Raw genomic sequence first — 19,161 nt, 5'->3', positions numbered from 1 at the left:
ACTGGGGTGAATCTTTTCAAAAGGTACACATTTGTACTTGAAGGGTCCATATTGGTACCTACAAATTTTAAGCGGAACACTTTTGTACTTTTTAGGTACTAATATGTATTCTTGAGGTATTAATTTTGACCTTTTAGGTACAAATTTGTACCTTTTGAAAAGGTACCACCCCAGTGACAGCTCGCATACTTTTATTTCTGAGAGTGTACGTTGTGTCAAAGCAGCTTAACTAGTTAATTGTAAAACTTCTAGTAAATTGAAAGTGTGTCAGTCCAGCATAGTGTCAGCATAGTCAGTGAGTCTAGCATAGTGTCAGTTGCAACAGACTGATTTTACAGCACCACGGTAAACTTTGACACCTTTACAGTACTCATGTACATTTAAAAAAAACAAAAGTTTTTTTAAAGATTTTAAAAAGTCATAGACAAAATAATAATATTGTTTGACTGAATGCTTGCATATAGGCCAATTGTTGTGTGTGCAGCATTGTTTGCAATACTTGTATGTTTATAACCACCTCCGAGGATATAGTGGGGGTCGCGAGTCACTGGAATTGTTATTTTGGGGGTCACAGGATCAAACGTTTGGGAACCCCTGGTCTACAGCAGTTTGTTTGTTTGCGCCGATGTAAAATATATGCTGAATAAGTTGTCGGTTCATTTCGCTGTGGTGACCCCTGATGAATAAAGGAACTAAGCTGAAGAAAATAAATGTTTCATGCGCAAAAATACATTATTTTATTGTCATATATAATGCCGATTATGGTAGACAACATAAATTAAAGGAAGTCTGAAACCAACATGTTACAAATAAAGAATAAATGTTTTATCAGGCTATACCTTTTGTATTGTAAAAAGCTTGGTGAAGGAAAAATCATGGTTTGGGGTTACATTCAGTATGGGTGTGTGTGAGAGATCTTGAGAGACCATGATTTTAAATTCTATACTGTACATTATTTCTGTTAAGTGACAGGACTTTTGTCTAAGCAAAGTCAGACCTTACTGTCCTAATTAAACCATTAATAATCAAGCCATGATCATGTTTTATTTTGGTAAAATAAGTGTAATCTAGAGGCCTTTGCCTTTCATAAAAGCCACTTCTGGTACCAAATGATCAACAAGAAGTCAATTATTATTTGTTGTCAGGTGCACCTATAGAAAAAGTTGATTTGCTTTCTTTATCCAAAGTTCAACTTAAATAGTAATTTAGAGCTTTGTTTGTTTAGAATTTTTATGTTTTTATTGTGATTAAAAGGGCTTGTCGACTAAAGCTTGAATTTTTAAAAACTTTTCAGAGGTTAAACATTGCTATTGTGTTGTCAAAAAATGAATAAAACGATTTGTTATTTTATGACCAATATATGCTCAGCAGGTGGCTGTTATTCCCCCACTAACTTCCATTATAACCACATTTGATGGTGCACAAATCCACATCTTTGTTTTTATTTACTCCATGTAGTTCTGAGAGCTGAGATGCATATTTTGATTTTCTCAGACACATCAAGGTAAGTGCGTAAAGGTCACTCACACACACACACACACTTTAATTTGCTGTTAGACTCCATATAAAATCCAGAAACTAAACATTTTTGCTCCTTTTTTGGCTTATTTAAGAGGTTAATGGTGCCAGCTGATGATCAACTGTTAAAATTAGAAATTCTACCTCTTCCCAGTAATCAAAAATGCATGATTATATGGTGTCACAGTTTTGTAATTTAAAAAAAATGTGGTTATAATGGAAGTCAATGGGGCAAAAACAGCCACCAACAGTAAATTAGGGAGAAATAAATGAAATGTAATCAAAAACAATGCATCAAAGCCAATGTTGTTTCACGTCCAAGACTGTGATAAAATGTCTTTAAAAATCCAGTCCACAATTACTTTTTATTTTAAAATATGTCATTTTCTGTGTTTTTTTTTTACCTAATCAGTGACATCATTTATGAATTTGGCATCTAAAGAGTTAAAATCCTCTAATTTTCTAAGCAATTTAGTAGTTTTGATCAGTACTGAGGTTGATTAACAGATTTATGCAGAAAATTTAGGAAAAAAATTATCTGATGCATTTTACATAAGTTTATTTCAGTGAATGTTTTCATTCCGAATATAGCGAAATGGTAGTAAATTTGCCCAGAGTGTATCCTTGAGGTTTTTAAAATTAAATCAAAGCACTTTCTCAAAATAAGATTAGTCACCAAAAATCATTCTGCTAGCTCAAACACAGAAAAAAGGCCACATTAAGACTCAAAATCACCCCAGTGGATGAAAACATCCCCAACAGCAGGGTTATTCTAGACTGAAATAAAAATGTAGACAGGTTGCAGACAAACACACAAACAATGAGTTAAAGTTTAACCTCTTTTAGCCTGGCATCAGCATACTTATATCAAAGACTATAGTATATACCTTAAAAAGACTACTATATGGGAAAATGTAGTAAAAAAAACTCAGTAAAATGTTAATTTTTATCCAAAGTTCAACTAAAACAGTACTTCAGCCCTTTGTTTATTCAGAATAACAAACATGAGCGGCTCCCTTGACTTTAAATGGGAGTCTTCCCCATAGTGGGCGTGGCTGCTCCAACGGACTGCTCTCTGATTGGTTTAGTTCATGTTCAGTGACGTGTCTGCGACCGTTGGCTGCAGCGTAGTGAGCAAGCGCTAAATTCAAAATTTTCAAACAGCTGAAGACGGAGCTCGTGGCGAGTGTGTATGTGTGTGTGAAAGAGCGGAGAGGATTTTACTCCCTCCACAGAAAAATAAAGAAAAAAACAAAGAGGATTGTACTTTAATTTTAGCTTGTGGTGTACACTAGGATGGATCCATTCACCGAGGTGAGTGCTTTTTGTGAAAGATTATTTCATCGTTAGATTGTTAGCGAGTGTGTTGATATAAACTAGCACCAGTGCCATTGCTTAACGTATATGTGTACTTAACGCGACATTGCTAACGTTATTTAGCGTTTTATTTTGTCAACATTCTGTCGTTATGTATTAGCATATTGTTTGGCTAGTCATTAGTCGATAATGTATTGTTTTGTTATTTAAAGCTCACGCCACTCTAACGTTACTTGCTAACAACTGCATTACAAAGTAAACAATCTTCAACATTTCAGTCAACCATTTTGTTTTGTGTAACATTTGTGTAAAATGATCATTTTCTATTTTGTGTTGTTATTTGTATCCACACAGCTTGTTAACTGACTATACATTTAAGAAATACCCATTGTTTTCTAAACGTTTTCCTGTAAACCATTATAAAACATGCGAGTAATCACAACACGAGTAATGCATTCATTTATTATCTACATTTAAATATAGCGCATATTTGATTAAGGGAGAAAATAATGCTGTCAGGGCTGTGGCCATAACCAGTGGCTGGTTGAATACAGGAAGCTGGGTTTGAGTCTAGCCAATGGGATTCATCTGCTGGGCTCACATGATAAAATTCCATGGACATGAAATCCTTAGTAACTGAATTTTCCAGTCATTCCCTGGGAGACAGCCAAACCCACAGCCACATTCGAGGAATGTGTTTGGTCTTGCTCAGGCTGTTAATCACGAGTGTGACACATTCTGCTAGAATGAGCTGCTGGTCTGTTCACACTCAGATGATGAGCAGAGCAGATAGATGGGGCTTTTGCATGAAGAACTGAAACTTTAGGAGTGTTTGCCTTTTTTGTTTTGCAGCTCATGCAGAACATTGACATTAAGTTAACTGTACATAATGTATGCTTTTGCGTTTAGTAGATTTACTATGTTTATAGTAAAAAAAAAAAGTACTGTCTTATAGGCCACAATAATGAAAAAAGAATTGTAATGCTAATTTCTCATTTTGCTCATGCAGAAACTGTTAGAGCGCACACGTGCTCGTAGAGAAAATCTGCAGAAGAAGATGGCGGAGAGACCAACGGCAGCCAGTCGTCCAATGGCTAAAAGAACAAGAGAGCCACTTACAGATACAAACAGTGTCTTAAGTGAGCCGACCATTGAAAAAGGTTTTTATTTATTTTTGCATTTCAGTATTGACTAGAGATGCACTGATTTTTCCTTACTTGCACTTTGAGAGTCAAAAAGTAATAACACAGGCAAGACAAAATTAATACCCATGACTTCTGACAGTAAATTGAGCTCTTACAGAGCAAATCAGTCAGTTTGTGCAATAACATTATTTAAAACATCATTACCTTTGGTAGATAGCTATAATATGCATAAAAAGAATATCAGCCGACATATCATAATGAGTGTTTTTTTACTCCTATTTTCGGCATTAACCCCCCAAAAAACACATCGGTCAGGCTCTAATTAGTTAGTTCACTCAATTTAAATTCTGCCATTATTTACACATCATCCACTTATTCCTAACCTGTTTGATTTTCTTTGTTTCTTTGGAATGCAAAACAGACCCTGTCATTGACTCCATAGTATTTAAATATATATGTTTCTAATGTGGATGTCAATGGCTGCTTTTTATAAAACATTATTCAGAATATCTTGTTTGAGTTTAACAGAAGAAGGACATTCAATAAAAGTTTAGAACAACTTGCTTGTGTGAAATAAATGTACGTTTTTCAAAATTTCAAAGGAAATTTTCAGGAATTTAATTTTGTTTGAACCATCCCTTAGAAATAAAAACTCTATTAGTGCATTAGTAATACTCAGCAGATTAATATCAGATGTTTCGTTACTTGTGGTCTAATGATACATTTTCTTTTCTTTTTTTAATCAATGATCAAATCATAAAGCTTTTTCATATCCAGCCCTTACTAGGAGTAAAATGAAACTCTTAACTCAAGCCATGAAGAGATTATTTATGCAAGATGAAGTTGGACACACTAAACTCACCCGTGGACGTCTATTCAAAGGAGAAGTTGCTCCAAAATGTCAATATTGCAATACAATCCTAACTGTCAAAGATATTCTTTTGCAATGCCCAGTTTTTAATGTTGTCAGACAAGGATTTTTATCTAGAGAAAATGTAATTCTTTAAATGTAAATACTGAAAAAATGGTAGGATTTTAATTTGAAGTAAATCTTAAAAAGCTGTTTATCGATTTTTATCTTATTTTATGTATTATTTATTTTTGTTTTATGTCTCTTTTTATTGTTATAAAACCTTTTATTAAAATAATGTTATTTATATATTTTTTTTTAATTTGATCTGTTTTTGCTATAGCATAGCCAGAGAAACTGATGTAGCAAATTTGTTTATCTTTATATATAATTTTTTATATGTATTTATTTATATGTATTTTTAAAAATATATATATATATTTTTTATTACAGTGCTTCCCTCCTCCAAGCCATCCCCCTTCAAACGCCGCTGTTCAGATGAAAATGCTCTTCTTGCTGGAGAAGAAAACAAGCAGCCGGTGGCCTCACAAATGACAGACCCCATGACTGACCAGAAGCCACCCCTGGCACCAACCACTGTTAGACTGATACCTGTGGAACAAAGGTCTGCTCCAGACATGCCGCCCACTCTGCCTCCTCCAGACACTGAAAAGATGGTGGTGTGTCCTCCACAGTCTCCAGCCAAACGTGCTGATAATGTAATGAGACACAATAATCTAGATGGAGCTAGAGAAACGCAGAAAGATGCACCAACCACAGTACCCTCCAGCATGAGATCTCGTCTACAGAGACTGGCTGATCAGAGGCAGAACTGGGACTCTAATGGTAGGAAACTGGACACCCGGATACATAGAAATTGCTTACAGATTTCTTAACAATGAGGGAAAAGGGATAGTCCAATGTTTTTGGGTTAAGTGCATAATTGTTTTAACTGGCATTAAATAATATTTGGCTGATAAATATTAGCATGGCAGATTTTTTGACGTTTATTTTAGCTGTTTTCATAATGAATACAAACAAGCATGATTACATACTGTAAGATAAAATGGATTAAAACAAATGCACACTATTTGAAAGTTAATTTATTTTTAACAATTCAATACTTTAGTTTATTTAGTTACTAAGTATTTTCCAAATAATATTAGAGACAATTTTAATATTAAAATTTGACAGTTATTATTTGGGCTTTTAAACAATCTATAAAGGTGCCTTTTACATTTTACATTGGCTCCTTCACATAAAAACAGTCCTTTTTTGAGGTAGCATTGCATCTAAAAGATAGAAGACAAAATTTTGTCATGTGTAATAATGCCTTTCAGGGTTACCAATAAGTGTGTAATGATCTATACAACTGTTTTCAGGGGCCACAGAAGCTGTCCCAGAGAGTGTAGTTGTATCTCCTTTGAAGTCTCATTGCTTGGATCTCCCTCCTGCCACTCCAACGAATTCTGAGGTTTCTGTTGGAAGAAAGGGTAGACTTGCTAATCTTGCTGCCACAATTGGCTCCTGGGAAGATGACCTTGGACACCCGCCCACTCGCCGGGACAATGCACAAGCACAGCCTGGCACGGCCTATGTGCGCCCACCAGTCAGTACAGTAACAAGTAACAGTGAGCAAATTCAGTCTGCCCGGCCAACATCACACAAGCCTGTTAACAGAGGCCAGCAGGTGGGTCACTGCATCTACACGTTCTGTTCTATACAAGCTTGTATCGTGGGTTGAGAATCTCTTTTGATGTCAAGGCTCTGCATTATGGTGAATTTTAATTTATTCATTTTCTTGTCATATATGTCTAAAACTTATAGGATTTGTTTCTTTTTTTAAGCCTGCAGTTTATTCTCCAGTCAAATCAACTAGAGTGGTTCCTTCTAGTCCTCAGAAGACAGAGTTTCCTCAGGCCAGACTGGCTCAAGCAGTTCCTTCTCCTGTTTCCAGCCCACTGAAGATTCCCCCTTCCACCCAGCCCTCCAGTCCACTCAAATCTGTCACAGCATCTCCCTCTACTCCCCACAGAGGTTACATCTCTCAGAGCCCACTGAAGAACCGTGGCCAACCGGACACGTTGAATTTTGAAGCAGCACTTAATTCCAGTCCTGCGAAACCGGTTTTGGCACCTAAACCATCTGCTACTGATGATGCTGTGAGTCGTGAGAGGTTTACCAAAGACACGACAGCCTCACAGCACAGAGGCCCAGCTGCAACGCCTGGTCAGTGGAGTTTGTCATCTACTCATTGTTTGCACCCTAAAGTGTTCCATAGTTAACTTTATATTTGCTTATTTTGACTTTTAGGAGGGGTCAAGTCATTTTTGGAGCGTTTTGGAGAAAAGTGTCAGGAGCGCAACCAGAACACTCCCTCCATGTTAGGAGGTCCAGGCCACACATCTGCAGCTTCTACTCCTGCTACCCCCAAATCCAAACTGCTCCAGGAGAGGCTCGGAGGGGCTCAGGCCACTTCCACCACAGCCGCCCTTACTCAGAAGCAAAAAATGGCATGTGTTTGTAATTATTTTAAGTTTAAAATTGCACATGAAATGGGATCATTTATTTATTTAACTTCTTATTAACAGGAGCGAGAAGCAGAACTGGCACAAATCCGTAATAGGTTTCAGAAAGGCAACATGTTGAGAACCAAAGAGGACATCAGTGAGGTCAAGGATGACCCTGAAAATAAGGTTGGCTATCATGTTTGCTGTGACTTATTGGACATGGGATGGGTTACAGATGAGTCCAAACTGTTGCATAGCATTTCAAACAAATGTTTTGGCACTTGCTTGGATTAAGTTAGATGTTTGTTTTTTTCCCACTATTCATGGAATTTTAAGGAATTTATTCTTCTGCGTCAAGCGCATGCATATGCTCCGGTGCAGCCTTCGTACGGTCACATAGCCCTCGCCGTGGCTGACGCCACATTTGTTGCAAATTTAAAATGTATATGTATTTTGTGTCTAATTTTGTCCACAAATATTGGATTATAGTGGCAGGAACATTTGAATTTGAGCGGTTTTGCAACTGTTAGGATAAGAAACCATGGCCTCGTGGCAAAATTACATTGACCACCGAATGCTCATTTAGAATTGTGGTGTAAAAAGTTAACCATTTTGATGCTACCATTGTCCACTATTTCATGAATATTATGTAAGTACACCTTGGCTTCTTTTTATTTTTTTTTACCTACTTTATAAGAAATGTAGATAAAATTAGTTGTTTTCTGACCAAGGGAATACTCTTATCTTTTTAAAATTTGTTTATTAATTTGTTTCTATCACTGATTTGTCCATGTTTTGCAGTGGAAATATCCATCAGGGTATCCGTGGGGTCTTAAATCTCAAAAAATACATTTTAGGCCTAAAAAAAAGTCTTAAATCTACTGACATGTTGTGTTGTAGGTCTTAATGTTTTTTTCAACAGGTCTTAATTTTCCTTTATGTATAGCTACCCAATCTGGCCAACACCCCTACAATCACCAACAACCCACCTCAATAAACTTTTTTTATTTAGAAGTTGCATTTTTAACTTTATTTACCATAATGGTTTAATTACTTTCCTTACAGTAACATTTGTTTAAAATTTCTCTGTGTATTTACTGCTAAGGATATTGACCTGACCTATATTTTTTTATTATTTAATTATTATTATCATTTTTATTGTGTTATTAAATGTATCCTTTTTTTGATAGGGCAAATGAAAACTTTTCCAACTGGGATATTTGAAAAAAAAAACTTTGAGCATTTAGCTCTGTAGAGGTCTAAAATTTATTATATAATGGTCTTAAAAATGTCTTTGGAAGTCTGAAATTTAACGTGATGTAACCTGCAGAAACCCTGATCCATATAACTGACACTGCATAAAACAAAACTTCAAAAAGTTGAAGAACAGGGTATTGTTGGCCAGTATACTGCAGCTGTCATTTGAATGATTCATTTTTCAGTAACCATTGTGATTATGTATGTTATAAACCCAGGACTTAACCCGGGGATGAGAAGTCAGAGACTCTAATGTTGTTTCTTATCTTTAGGAAACTGAACTCTCTCTACAGAGCCAGACTTCCTTACCACTGCATGATAATGAGCCTTCTGTACCAGCATCTGAAGTGTTCAACAGCCCCTCAAAATCTATCAGAAAAGGTATTTCATTATATAAATCTATAACAATGTGTTAAAAATGTTTCATATAATTTAGTGCAGTGGTCTTCTCAATGGTCATTCCACATCATTGTGTTTTTTTCTTCAATTATTCTTAAAGGCATTTGCTTTTTGCTACATTTCAGCTTGTTTTGTTCACAGTTACACTATAGTAACAGTGTCTGTTCTCTTATAGACATGAGCGGTGCTCCTTCAAGTCCAGCAAAGAAAATTGAATTAAAAGTAGAGATGCCTACAGGGAAAGAGCCGGAGGATGTGCAAGGTATGCCCATAAAACAGAATGATTGTAGTTTGTTGTGCATTTTATTCATACAATTTTATTGGCTCTTGCTCCTTGATCACCATTTTAAACCTTTTTTTTAACTGTATTATTTCCAAAGTCCCTTTAAACCAAGCCATTTCACTCTGTGGCCATCTTTGTGATGGTATTCAACATATTAAAGATGTTCATATCTGTATTTATGAACCAGTCAGGGAAAACTAAACCATTTAAACCTAATGTATGAAAAATATAAATCCCTCATGCTGATTTCATGTTTGATCATGAACGTTCTTGTTGTCTTCATTACAGAAGTTGATGTAGTGCGTGAGATTGAGATGAACGTGGATGCCTCTGTTAACTCGGAGGTGATAAATGAACTGTTTGATGGAGTCCTAGAGGAAAGTGATGCAGATGAAGATCCTCTGAATATCTCCTCCATGTCTCTGCTTGCCCCGCTTGCAGAGACTGTAGCAGCTGTGATCAAGAGCCCAGAAAGAAAGCCTATGGTGAGCCCTGAGAATATTTGAGAAATTATAATTGCACTAAATAATGTGAAAATTGGGGAGACATTTGTCAGTTTATCTTTGCTTCAGACATCAACCCCTGCCAACTCATTCATGGTGAAGAGTTCCACCCCTGAGAATCCATCCAGGCCCAGTAAGTTCCAGAGGACACGCATGTTACGAGCTGAATCATCTGACAGCATTGATGTTCTAGAAGAGCAACAAAACCAGAAACTTCTCTATAGGTGCGTATCTGCTGCTTTTCCATGTTCAAGCAGTATTCAAACATATTTGTCCTCTTGATTGATTTGTTTGACCAGCAGTTTAATCTGTGGTTTTGTTTGATTTCAGCATTGATGCCTACAGATCCACCAGGGTTAAGACCGAGCCAGAGAGACCTCATGTTAAGCAGGTGATTGTCAGGAAAGAGGATGTGTCTCAGAAAATGGAGATGAATGGGAGCGCCAATCACATCAACATCAAGCAGAAGATGAAGGTCTGTTTTAGAGCAATCTGTGTTGCAAATGGTCACATTTAGATTTCTATTTATGAAATGTATTTATTTAAAGTAACTTGCAGAAGAGTCACAGCCAACAATATTTGTCAAATGAAATCTCAGATAAAAAAAAAAACTGGGTGTCCGCAGGGTCTTTAATGTCTTAAATTTCAAAAACAAAATTTTAGGTCTTAAATTTATAAATTCACTGAAATATTGTGCTGTGTGTCTTAAATCATTTTAAACAGGTCTTAGTTTTTCTCTGTCCAAGTAAAGCCGACATCCATCCAATCACCAACAATCCATCTTAATAAAATAATTTTTAGATATAAATTTAAGTTTATTTTAAAGTTTTTTTTATTGCAAAGCGATACAATTTAACAGCAGTTAGACATTTTACAGCAGTTTCTTCAAATTCCCAGGGAAAAGAAAACAATTACACAGTCCCTCGTGATAATAACAGAGCAATATATTCCTTTGTTATCTTACATCCATACAAAAACTATTTACAGAAGGGGGAGTAGACCTATTATTTCTAAATGGGGATGAAACTCAAAGTTTTATAACAGAAATGCATTAAGTTCAAGAGAAGTTATACTCGATCAATTTGCACCAAAAGCCAATTTTTGATATAACATTAAAGTATGTCGCTAAGAAATAATTGCCAAAAAAAAATATCAAATCAAATGCAAGCAAAAAAATCAAATCAGATACAAGCAAAAAAAATCCAAAATTTTATTCAGAATGATTTTAAAAGGGTTTTAAAAAGTCTTAAATTTAACTTTAAGCCTGGGAAACCCTGAATAAACAAGCTATAGTGGAGATGAAAAAAAAGGGATTCATTCTATGTATGGGAAGTATGATATTTGATATGTGTGCTTGCCCTTAGGTAGGTTATTGGCTTGTCACACAAACCTGGAAAAGTCATGATATTCTGACATGGCATTTTTCAGGCCTGGAAAAGTCATGGAAATAAGTTTAGCATGTGCTCTCACATTATTAGTCCTGTGTAAGAATTGTCTGAACACATTTTACATGTATATAAAAGTACATGTAAACTAAATAGATTGTTACGTGTTTTATGATATGCTGTAATAAATTTGAACGTACATTGTTTTTCTTATTATTTACCACATGTACGTAGACATTACATGAAACATTAGGTCATGAATATTTACTTAAGTCTTGGAAAAGTTAGGGACTTTTTGTACTAAAAATATGTATGAACCCAAATCTTTGAATTAAAGTGAATTTATGATGCCATACTGTGTTCTCAGATGTTGACCAATGAGATGAACTTGCAGCAGACCGTGATCCATCAGGCAAGTCAGGCTCTTAACTGCTGTACTGATGAAGAACATGGAAAGGGATCTCAGGTGGAGGCTGAGGCTGAAAGACTGCTGATTATTGCCAGTGAGTGATGCTGAACTTTTTGCATTGCACGGTTACTTAGCATAGGATAATTATTTGTTTGCTTTCAGCTGAGAGGAGGGCTGCTCTCAAGGCAGAGTTGGACCGAATAAAAGCAGAAGGACCAACAGCACAAAAGAAGAGCGCAAGCGGTGTCCTGGTGGATATGGGTTTACCTGCTTCTAAAGGCTCCATCTCACTACTGGAGCTGAGACTCCCTCTGAAGGCTGACTTTATCTGCTCTTCTGCCAACAAGCCTGGTAAGAACATTTTATTTATTTATATTTAGTCATATTAATATTTAACCATCTTTGAGCAAACAGACACTTGTGTTTTCTTTTTTGATGCAAGAATGTGGAAATCACTACTACTTTGTGATGATTCGTGCGGGAGCTGAAAACACTGTGGCGACTCCTCTATCAAGCACACGTACAGGTCTGAGTGGTGATGCTTTGACCTTCACCACCACATTCACTTTGTAAGTGTCATTTACTAACAAACCACTCTTGATAGCTAAATCTCCAATCACCTCAGTGCAGTGTTTTTCATGTTAATTTATTCATCAATGTGCAGGTCTGATGTGTCTAATGACTTTGAGATCGATATTGAAGTCTACTGTTTGGTAAGTACTTTGTTTTATTTTATTTTATTTTTTTCATTTTATTTATTTTTTTACTAAATGAGTGTTCTTAATTCAAATTGCATCTTTATTTAAAAGATTTAACAAGTGTTATGTTTTTTTTTTTCTTCTTCTTTAGGTTCAGAAACGGGAGCCAAACCCTGACAAGAGGAAAAAGGCCAGCAAGTCAAAGGTAGACTTTTAGTGTAGTACATACTGAATTGCAAGATCCCATATACATGGAAGTGTAGTGTGTAACACTTTAACAGCCAGTTTTAAGGAACAGCTACAATAAAGAGCATCAAACAGCATGTCCAGATTCTTTTGAGGCATTTCAATTCGGTGAAAGCATGCTTTTTGGTTTCCAAGTCATCATCTTCTGGTCTGCAGGCAGTTTGTTAAATTTTTAGGTGTTTTTAGTGAGTCGTTAGTCTAAAGGTGCTCATAGAAGGCTATTTCTTATTCATTTGTTAACTAAAAATGTATTTTTTTTTTTCTTTCAGCTGTACATTATTAGGCATGTTTGTGATATTTTAAAAGATGTTATAATTGTTTTCCTCTATTTTACACTGAAATAAAATTCTCTCCTCAGGCAATCACACCAAAAAGGTTCCTCGCTATCTCTGTAAGTAGCCTGTTTGCTTATCCCTCAACAACATACACTACCATTCAAGTTTGGAATCTGAAGTAAATAAATAAGCATACGCACCAGAGGAACATTTTCAGAGTTTCTATAAAAGTACTCTCTATTTTTGGTGCCTTCACACCGCAGGAAATAGGAATGGTTTCAATTACATTACCTTTTTGGGGGATTAGTTGACTTCTATTTCATCAAAAGTCTAACCCAGCACAACAAAAAGACAGTGACTAAACACTGACAGTTTACATTTTCTACACAAACTAGCTCCACTTCAGAGGTCCTACTGCTGGTGTGATTGCAACCAGAAAAAATATAGTTCCCAGAGTGCTAAGCAACACTCTCTGACCTCAAACCTTTGCTATAGGCATGCATAAAACAAAGCTTCTAGTCATTATTTCAGATAATTATAATAATCATACACACAACTGTCCTTGTCTTCAGAAAATGAGGTTCAAAAGAAATAATAATCAAAGCATTGAATAACAATTGGAAAAAGCTGTGGACTGTTGTTAAACATTCTTATATTTAAGGCTACCAAATCCTTCCTCCTTTTTATAATGCAAGCCTCATCAATAAACAATGCAACTGAATCTTTAATCGTTCTAATCTTCTAACACATTTTGACCTTTCCATTTAACTATTACAGAAGAGTAACCTCCAAACACCTGGTGAGTATTAGTTAAGTTTAATTTAACATTTCAATTTAGTCTTTCTCAAACTTTTTCCAATTACAAAATCTATTTGGTCTCTTTTCAGTTATGGCCAGCCCTGGCGGTCCAAATGCAGTGCGCACCAGTAGCTTTGTACTTGTTGGATCGCACAAGCTAACTCTAGCTTCTATTGGGAAAAATAAGTTCCCTTTGGAGAAGGTATTTTCCTCTCTGTGTGTCTCTCTTTATGCCACCCTAACTTTTTCACAAGGGAAACCTTACTAACACTCCACCTGGTGAAACACTGCATGTAAACCTTGCTGATGTCTAAGAGGGGGAAGCACAGCACTAATGTTCACACCAGTTTTAACACTACTCATTTTTTTTCTTGCACAACGCTGCGTTTTGCATTTGCCAAACTCTATCACATGTAGTGATTTCTCTCTTTTAGATCAAATATGAAAGGATTGAAAGAGAGCTGCTCAGTGACATGTTTCACAATAAGGTTGCTATATTTGCTCTGTGTTTAGTAACACGGGTTGTTTGTCTGAGTGTATGGGTGGTGTGTGTTTCTGCGTTACTAACTTTTAAGGTGCTTCTTCACAAATATTGTGTGCACGACAATTCCTATGCATTTGGGTGTATGTTAGCTTTACTCATTCACTCCCTCAGGCAAATTTCTCTCGCTATAAATGTTGCTTCTTTTGGATGCACTTGTATGCTCCAGTTCTTACTGTCCTTTATTGCTACAGGTGCCTTTCCTTTGTCCTTTGGAGGGGCATATATATCTGAAAATGCAGTGTGAGGTTGGCTCACGGATAGAGGAAAGAGGCTTCTTGGTGAGTCTTTATTCTGATCGTCTACAGAATAAAACACTACTTTTTCCTCTAAATATACTTCCTCTTTCATACAAAGATGGCTTTGTGTGATGCTAGTTGGTTTGTCATAATTTGCAGACTATGTTTGAAGATGTCAGTGGTTTTGGGGCCTGGCACAGGAGGTGGTGCGTCCTATCAGGATACTGCATCTCTTATTGGACCTACCCTGATGATGAAAAACGGAAGGTATTGTTATAAGTTTTTTAAGGATTGCTGATCCTTTAATACAACAGCATTTTTAGATTCATATGGTTTTATTTGACTCATCAAATAAAAGAAAATGCTGTCCAAAAATGTACACCAAAATTCTTCATTGCATGCAACAAAATTACGCTCACAGTACATTAAACCAGTGTATAACTGGTCACCGCCATAAATTAATGCAAGAAACAAACAAACATCAGCATTTGTACGCCGTGTCGGAAATACACTTGCAGCTTTCAAAGCTTTATGAAATTGATCAGCATATCAAGGTGTAAATACCCTGAAATACTTTAAACAAAGTAGAAGAACGAAGTGAAATGACATAATTTTGAACCAATCTAGCCATCATTTTGCCAGTTTAAAATAGCTAATCAAAGCAAACGTTTTGTGGAGTTTGGTTTGGTTCCTAAACACCTTTAAACAACCATTGGTTCATTGGTTTACGCAATCTGTAGCATGATCTTGAACTTCACCTTTGATGTGGTTAATATTTCATGTCCATGGATGTCAGACAGGCTAACAACATCCAAGACTACAACATCAGGTTAGCAACGTGAAAAAACTGGAGGCTCGAGTAACAGAGCACATTTTAAAGACTCAAAGGTAGGGGTGGGACGAGGTGCTTGCCAAAAGAGACGAGAGAAGAGATTGGGTTCACAAGACGAGATTTTTACACTAATTTTAAGAAAACGTGTCTTTCATTCTATTTTAAGTCAATTAAGGCCCTTAAGGTATTAAAAAGTCTTAATCGCGCTTTTACGAGTTTGTTCAAAGTGTTTGACTCCAAAAAAGAATAAATATATATTTATTTTCCTCCTAATAATCACAATGGCCTGCTCGATCCACATGATTGGTTTGGGCCGGGGCGCATCCGGCCAAGCTCCTCCATCAGGGTGATGTCACGTAATTTGCAACAAACTCTGGAAGGTGATGTAATGCTCTCCACATGTAACCACAGAGCAAAACAGACGACAAAATGGAAATGTAGGTTTGTGTACTCCTGGTAGGAAATGGATTAGTTTAAACAGTGGCTGAAGCCTGTCGCTGAAAACAACCATGTAATTCATTCTTTCAAGCTTTGTTTCTTCAGAGCTCATCTGAGTTATTTTGCATGGTTGTGCTCTATTGATTTATTTAACTACAACTGTTTGTTAACTATTTAAGTTAAAGGTTTGATACTGATTAGAACAGGAAGTGGCGATGAGGTCTTAATTTTCGGAGGTCTTTAAAAAGTCTTAAATGTATTGAAATTACCTTTAGGATTCCTGCATATACCCTGAAACAGCAAGATTTTATTCATGCCCCCATGACCCACTCTAAGCTACTGGATGCGATCATGCAAATATAAAGTAAGGACTGATAGGAGAGGGTTGTTTTAATGTAATTTGATTACGCACTGGAAAAAAATGAGCTTTTCCTGGACAGCATACATAAATATTTTGTGAGTGTCCACACACCAGCAGAGCCATTTGATGTCTGTATATGGCAACTAGAAAACAATGTTAAGATGTGGGACGTTTCTCGTCTGTTGTGCGACAGGCTAGAGAATGCTGTTTGTCAGATGTTTACAAAACTGTTCTCTGTCTCAGCTGCTATCTTTGTTGTTTAGGGGTATACGTAAACAACCTGACACATTTACAACCCCATCTACTACAGCATGGGCATGTTAAAAGTATATCCTCAGTCAACCATTTCGAACTTCTTTTTGCTCTTAAACAAAGGATGAAAACGTTTATTTGAAGTATATTGAGGCCTTAAAGATGAGAATGAACCACCTCGTTTGTCAAAGACTCATGGTATAGGGGTGACATTTTAAGCAGTCTTTTACTTACTGTATTCAATCTCTCAGTCTGAGATGCGTCATGGGAAACCAAAGCATGCTGCTGTGAATAATTAAGCAGAGGAACCAGTCTCATGAATAATTGAGGCCGACATCTCATTGATTACTGCTGTCAATATCCTGGTTACAACCGATGACATCAACACCAGATTAAAGCCAGATTACGAAAATGCTCAAAATAAGCCTGTTCTCATTTCATTTTCCTTCGGGTTAGTCTCTGTTTCAGAAGTCACCACAGCAGAATGAACTGACAACTATTCCAGGATTTTTTTTTTTCCAGCGGATGCCTTCCAGCTGCAACCTAGTACTGGGAAACATCCATACACACTCATCCACACACACACTACGGCCAAATTAGTTTGTTCAATTCACCTATAGTGCATGTTTTTGCACTGTGGGGGAAACCGGAGCACCTAGAGGTAATCCACGTGAACACGGGGGAAACGTGCACACAGAAATGCCAACTTGCTTAGTCAGAATTCGAACCAACAGCCTTCTTACTGTGAGCTGATAGTGCTAACCACTCAGCCACCGTGCCACCCTGAGCCAGTTTTCTCCTGCTGCAAACATTGTAGTATAGGAAGAACACAAACCCCTTCGTTAGCTTCGTATTAAAAGAAGTTGTTTAGTGCTTTAAAATGAAACTGTGGTGGTGGTTGTTCTTCCTCCAGAATCCAATGGGTCGCATTAACCTTGCCAACTGTACAAGTCGTAAAGTGGAGCCGGCAAACCGAGAGTTCTGCGCTCGACCCAATACCTTTGAGCTTATCACTGTGAGGCCACAGAGAGAGGATGACCGAGAGACCCTGGTCAGCCGGTGCAAGGACACACTCTGTGTTACCAAGTAAGAGCCAGTCAGCAATGTGAATCCATGTGCTTTTGTTGAAGGAGATCGAATCCCAACTCAAATCTCCTCTTTGTAATGTGCAGGAACTGGCTGAGTGCCGACACTAAAGACGAGAGGAATCTGTGGATGCAGAAACTCAACCAGATCCTGGTGGACCTGCGCATGTGGCAGCCGGATTCCTGCTACAGACCCATGTGAAGGTCAATTTTACACTGAATACATGTCTGATTTGGAAGTGCAATACGGCATCACAGTTACAAAGCGTTTACAGATGAATTTACACCGGCTTTTCTTTAGAATTTTGACCGATGTCAAATCAATAAAGCCATAAATGTTGAGACATTTCAATGAAAGGACAATGCTTTGCCTCACAGGGGTATTCAGGTATGTTCTATCTTGATCTTGAGTGTAAAACAAGCATGGCTAACTTAACGACTAATCGGCGTTTGTTTGCTTTGCTAGTTTGTGTATATTTAAATGTCTTTTGCATGACTGCTGGGATTCCTGCTGTATTCAGATTTCTTCATCGCACCTCTAGGCGGAAAAAAAAAAAAGTCGTCAAGCAAGCCAGTGTCCTGAATCTTTAAATGAACCACACACTTAATGTCACTGCATGGTGGCAGCACATTTGACTCTCTTTAAGGTTTTTTTTTAAACAGCCATGATCTGCTTTTTACATTTTGCAAGCAGATCTGCTTTTGCTAATGCTACGGATGTTTTTAATTCTTGCGAGTTGTGTTTGAATAAGTAAAGGATTTGATATTAGAGTTATGAAAATGTTCTTCAATTGAGAAATCTATATTTATATTTCTTCTTGTTGAAATTCACAGTAGAGCACACTTGGATAAGCAAAGGGAAATGGGGTTTTTTTCTTTATTTTTGGAACAGTTACAGGGTTAGAACAGTTTAATTCTTCCCTAAGTGACACAAGCTCTTTTCAGGTTAGTTTCTGCAAAAAACACAAACAAAAGTTTACAAACACAACATTTTACTAGAGATTTTCATTCCTTATTAACAGGGAAAACTGTTCTTTTCTGTTTGATCCACGTCTTTACAGTATTTCTTGTTTATGTATCATGCACGTGCCCTGTTTTCTGAGCTCTCTACACCATATGTATATTTTTGTGCATTTGCATTTTTATATTAATATTTTAGTTTTTTTTAATGGTTGTAACTTACTCTAGATTTATTTACCTGTATCCAAATGTATTTGTTAAATAAGTGACATTTACCAAAAGCTTACTATTTTTAATGACATTCAATGTCAGGTTACCTTGACTGAGAAACTTCTTGAGCTTGTGTCGTGTGATATACAAAACCAAAATTCAGCCCTTATCAATGTAGTAATCTTAAAGGGTCAGTTCACTCCTCACCCTCATGTTGTTCTAAACTCTGAGCACAAATGAGTAGATGTTTATTACAAATCTGAGAGAGTTCCATCTCTGAAGCTTCTGTTTTTAATGTGAAGAGATTTTGAAAGAAACAAAATGACACTGATTTGATTAACCTCTTTATTTGTATTCCAAAGATGAGCAGATTTCTTATGGGTTTGGAACAACATGAGGGTCAGATTTTTATTTTTATTATTATTTTGAGGTTAATTGACCATTTAAGGCACTTTAATGTCATGGCTTCAGTTGTGTGTTATGGTATCTTAAACACTCCAAATGTGGCTTCCATGTATCACGCAGAGCTGCAGTTAAATAAATCAAGCTTTTGACAACATCTGCTTCTCGCTGCTGTTTTTGTGTGGGACTACTGTGGATTTACTAAGACTTTCAATTAGTAAAGGTGCGAAACCTGCATGTCTGTTAAA

At 36.6% G+C, this 19,161-nt stretch overlaps 1 protein-coding gene across 1 annotated transcript; it reads left to right on the top strand.

Annotated features, from left to right (window-relative positions):
* Positions 1-2,689: 2,689 nt before the first annotated feature.
* Positions 2,690-19,070, top strand: anln (anillin, actin binding protein). The gene is made up of 24 exons (XM_056479795.1): positions 2,690-2,832; positions 3,845-3,995; positions 5,284-5,676; positions 6,213-6,520; positions 6,678-7,059; positions 7,144-7,343; positions 7,422-7,526; positions 8,870-8,978; positions 9,172-9,258; positions 9,568-9,764; positions 9,852-10,006; positions 10,113-10,257; positions 11,535-11,670; positions 11,739-11,927; positions 12,019-12,145; positions 12,241-12,289; positions 12,426-12,479; positions 12,879-12,911; positions 13,573-13,594; positions 13,683-13,795; positions 14,329-14,415; positions 14,533-14,640; positions 17,170-17,342; positions 17,429-19,070. The coding sequence occupies exons 1-24, from the start codon at positions 2,815-2,817 to the stop codon at positions 17,541-17,543; spliced, it is 3,456 nt and encodes a 1,151-aa protein (XP_056335770.1). The 5' UTR covers positions 2,690-2,814; the 3' UTR covers positions 17,544-19,070.
* The last annotated feature ends 91 nt before the right edge of the window (positions 19,071-19,161 follow it).

The sequence above is a fragment of the Danio aesculapii genome, chromosome 19 (assembly GCF_903798145.1).
Source record: "Danio aesculapii chromosome 19, fDanAes4.1, whole genome shotgun sequence".
NCBI classification, from domain to species: Eukaryota; Metazoa; Chordata; class Actinopteri; order Cypriniformes; family Danionidae; genus Danio; species Danio aesculapii.
The sequence above is the reverse complement of the archived record's forward strand: the minus strand, read 5'-3'. Positions and strand labels throughout refer to the sequence as shown.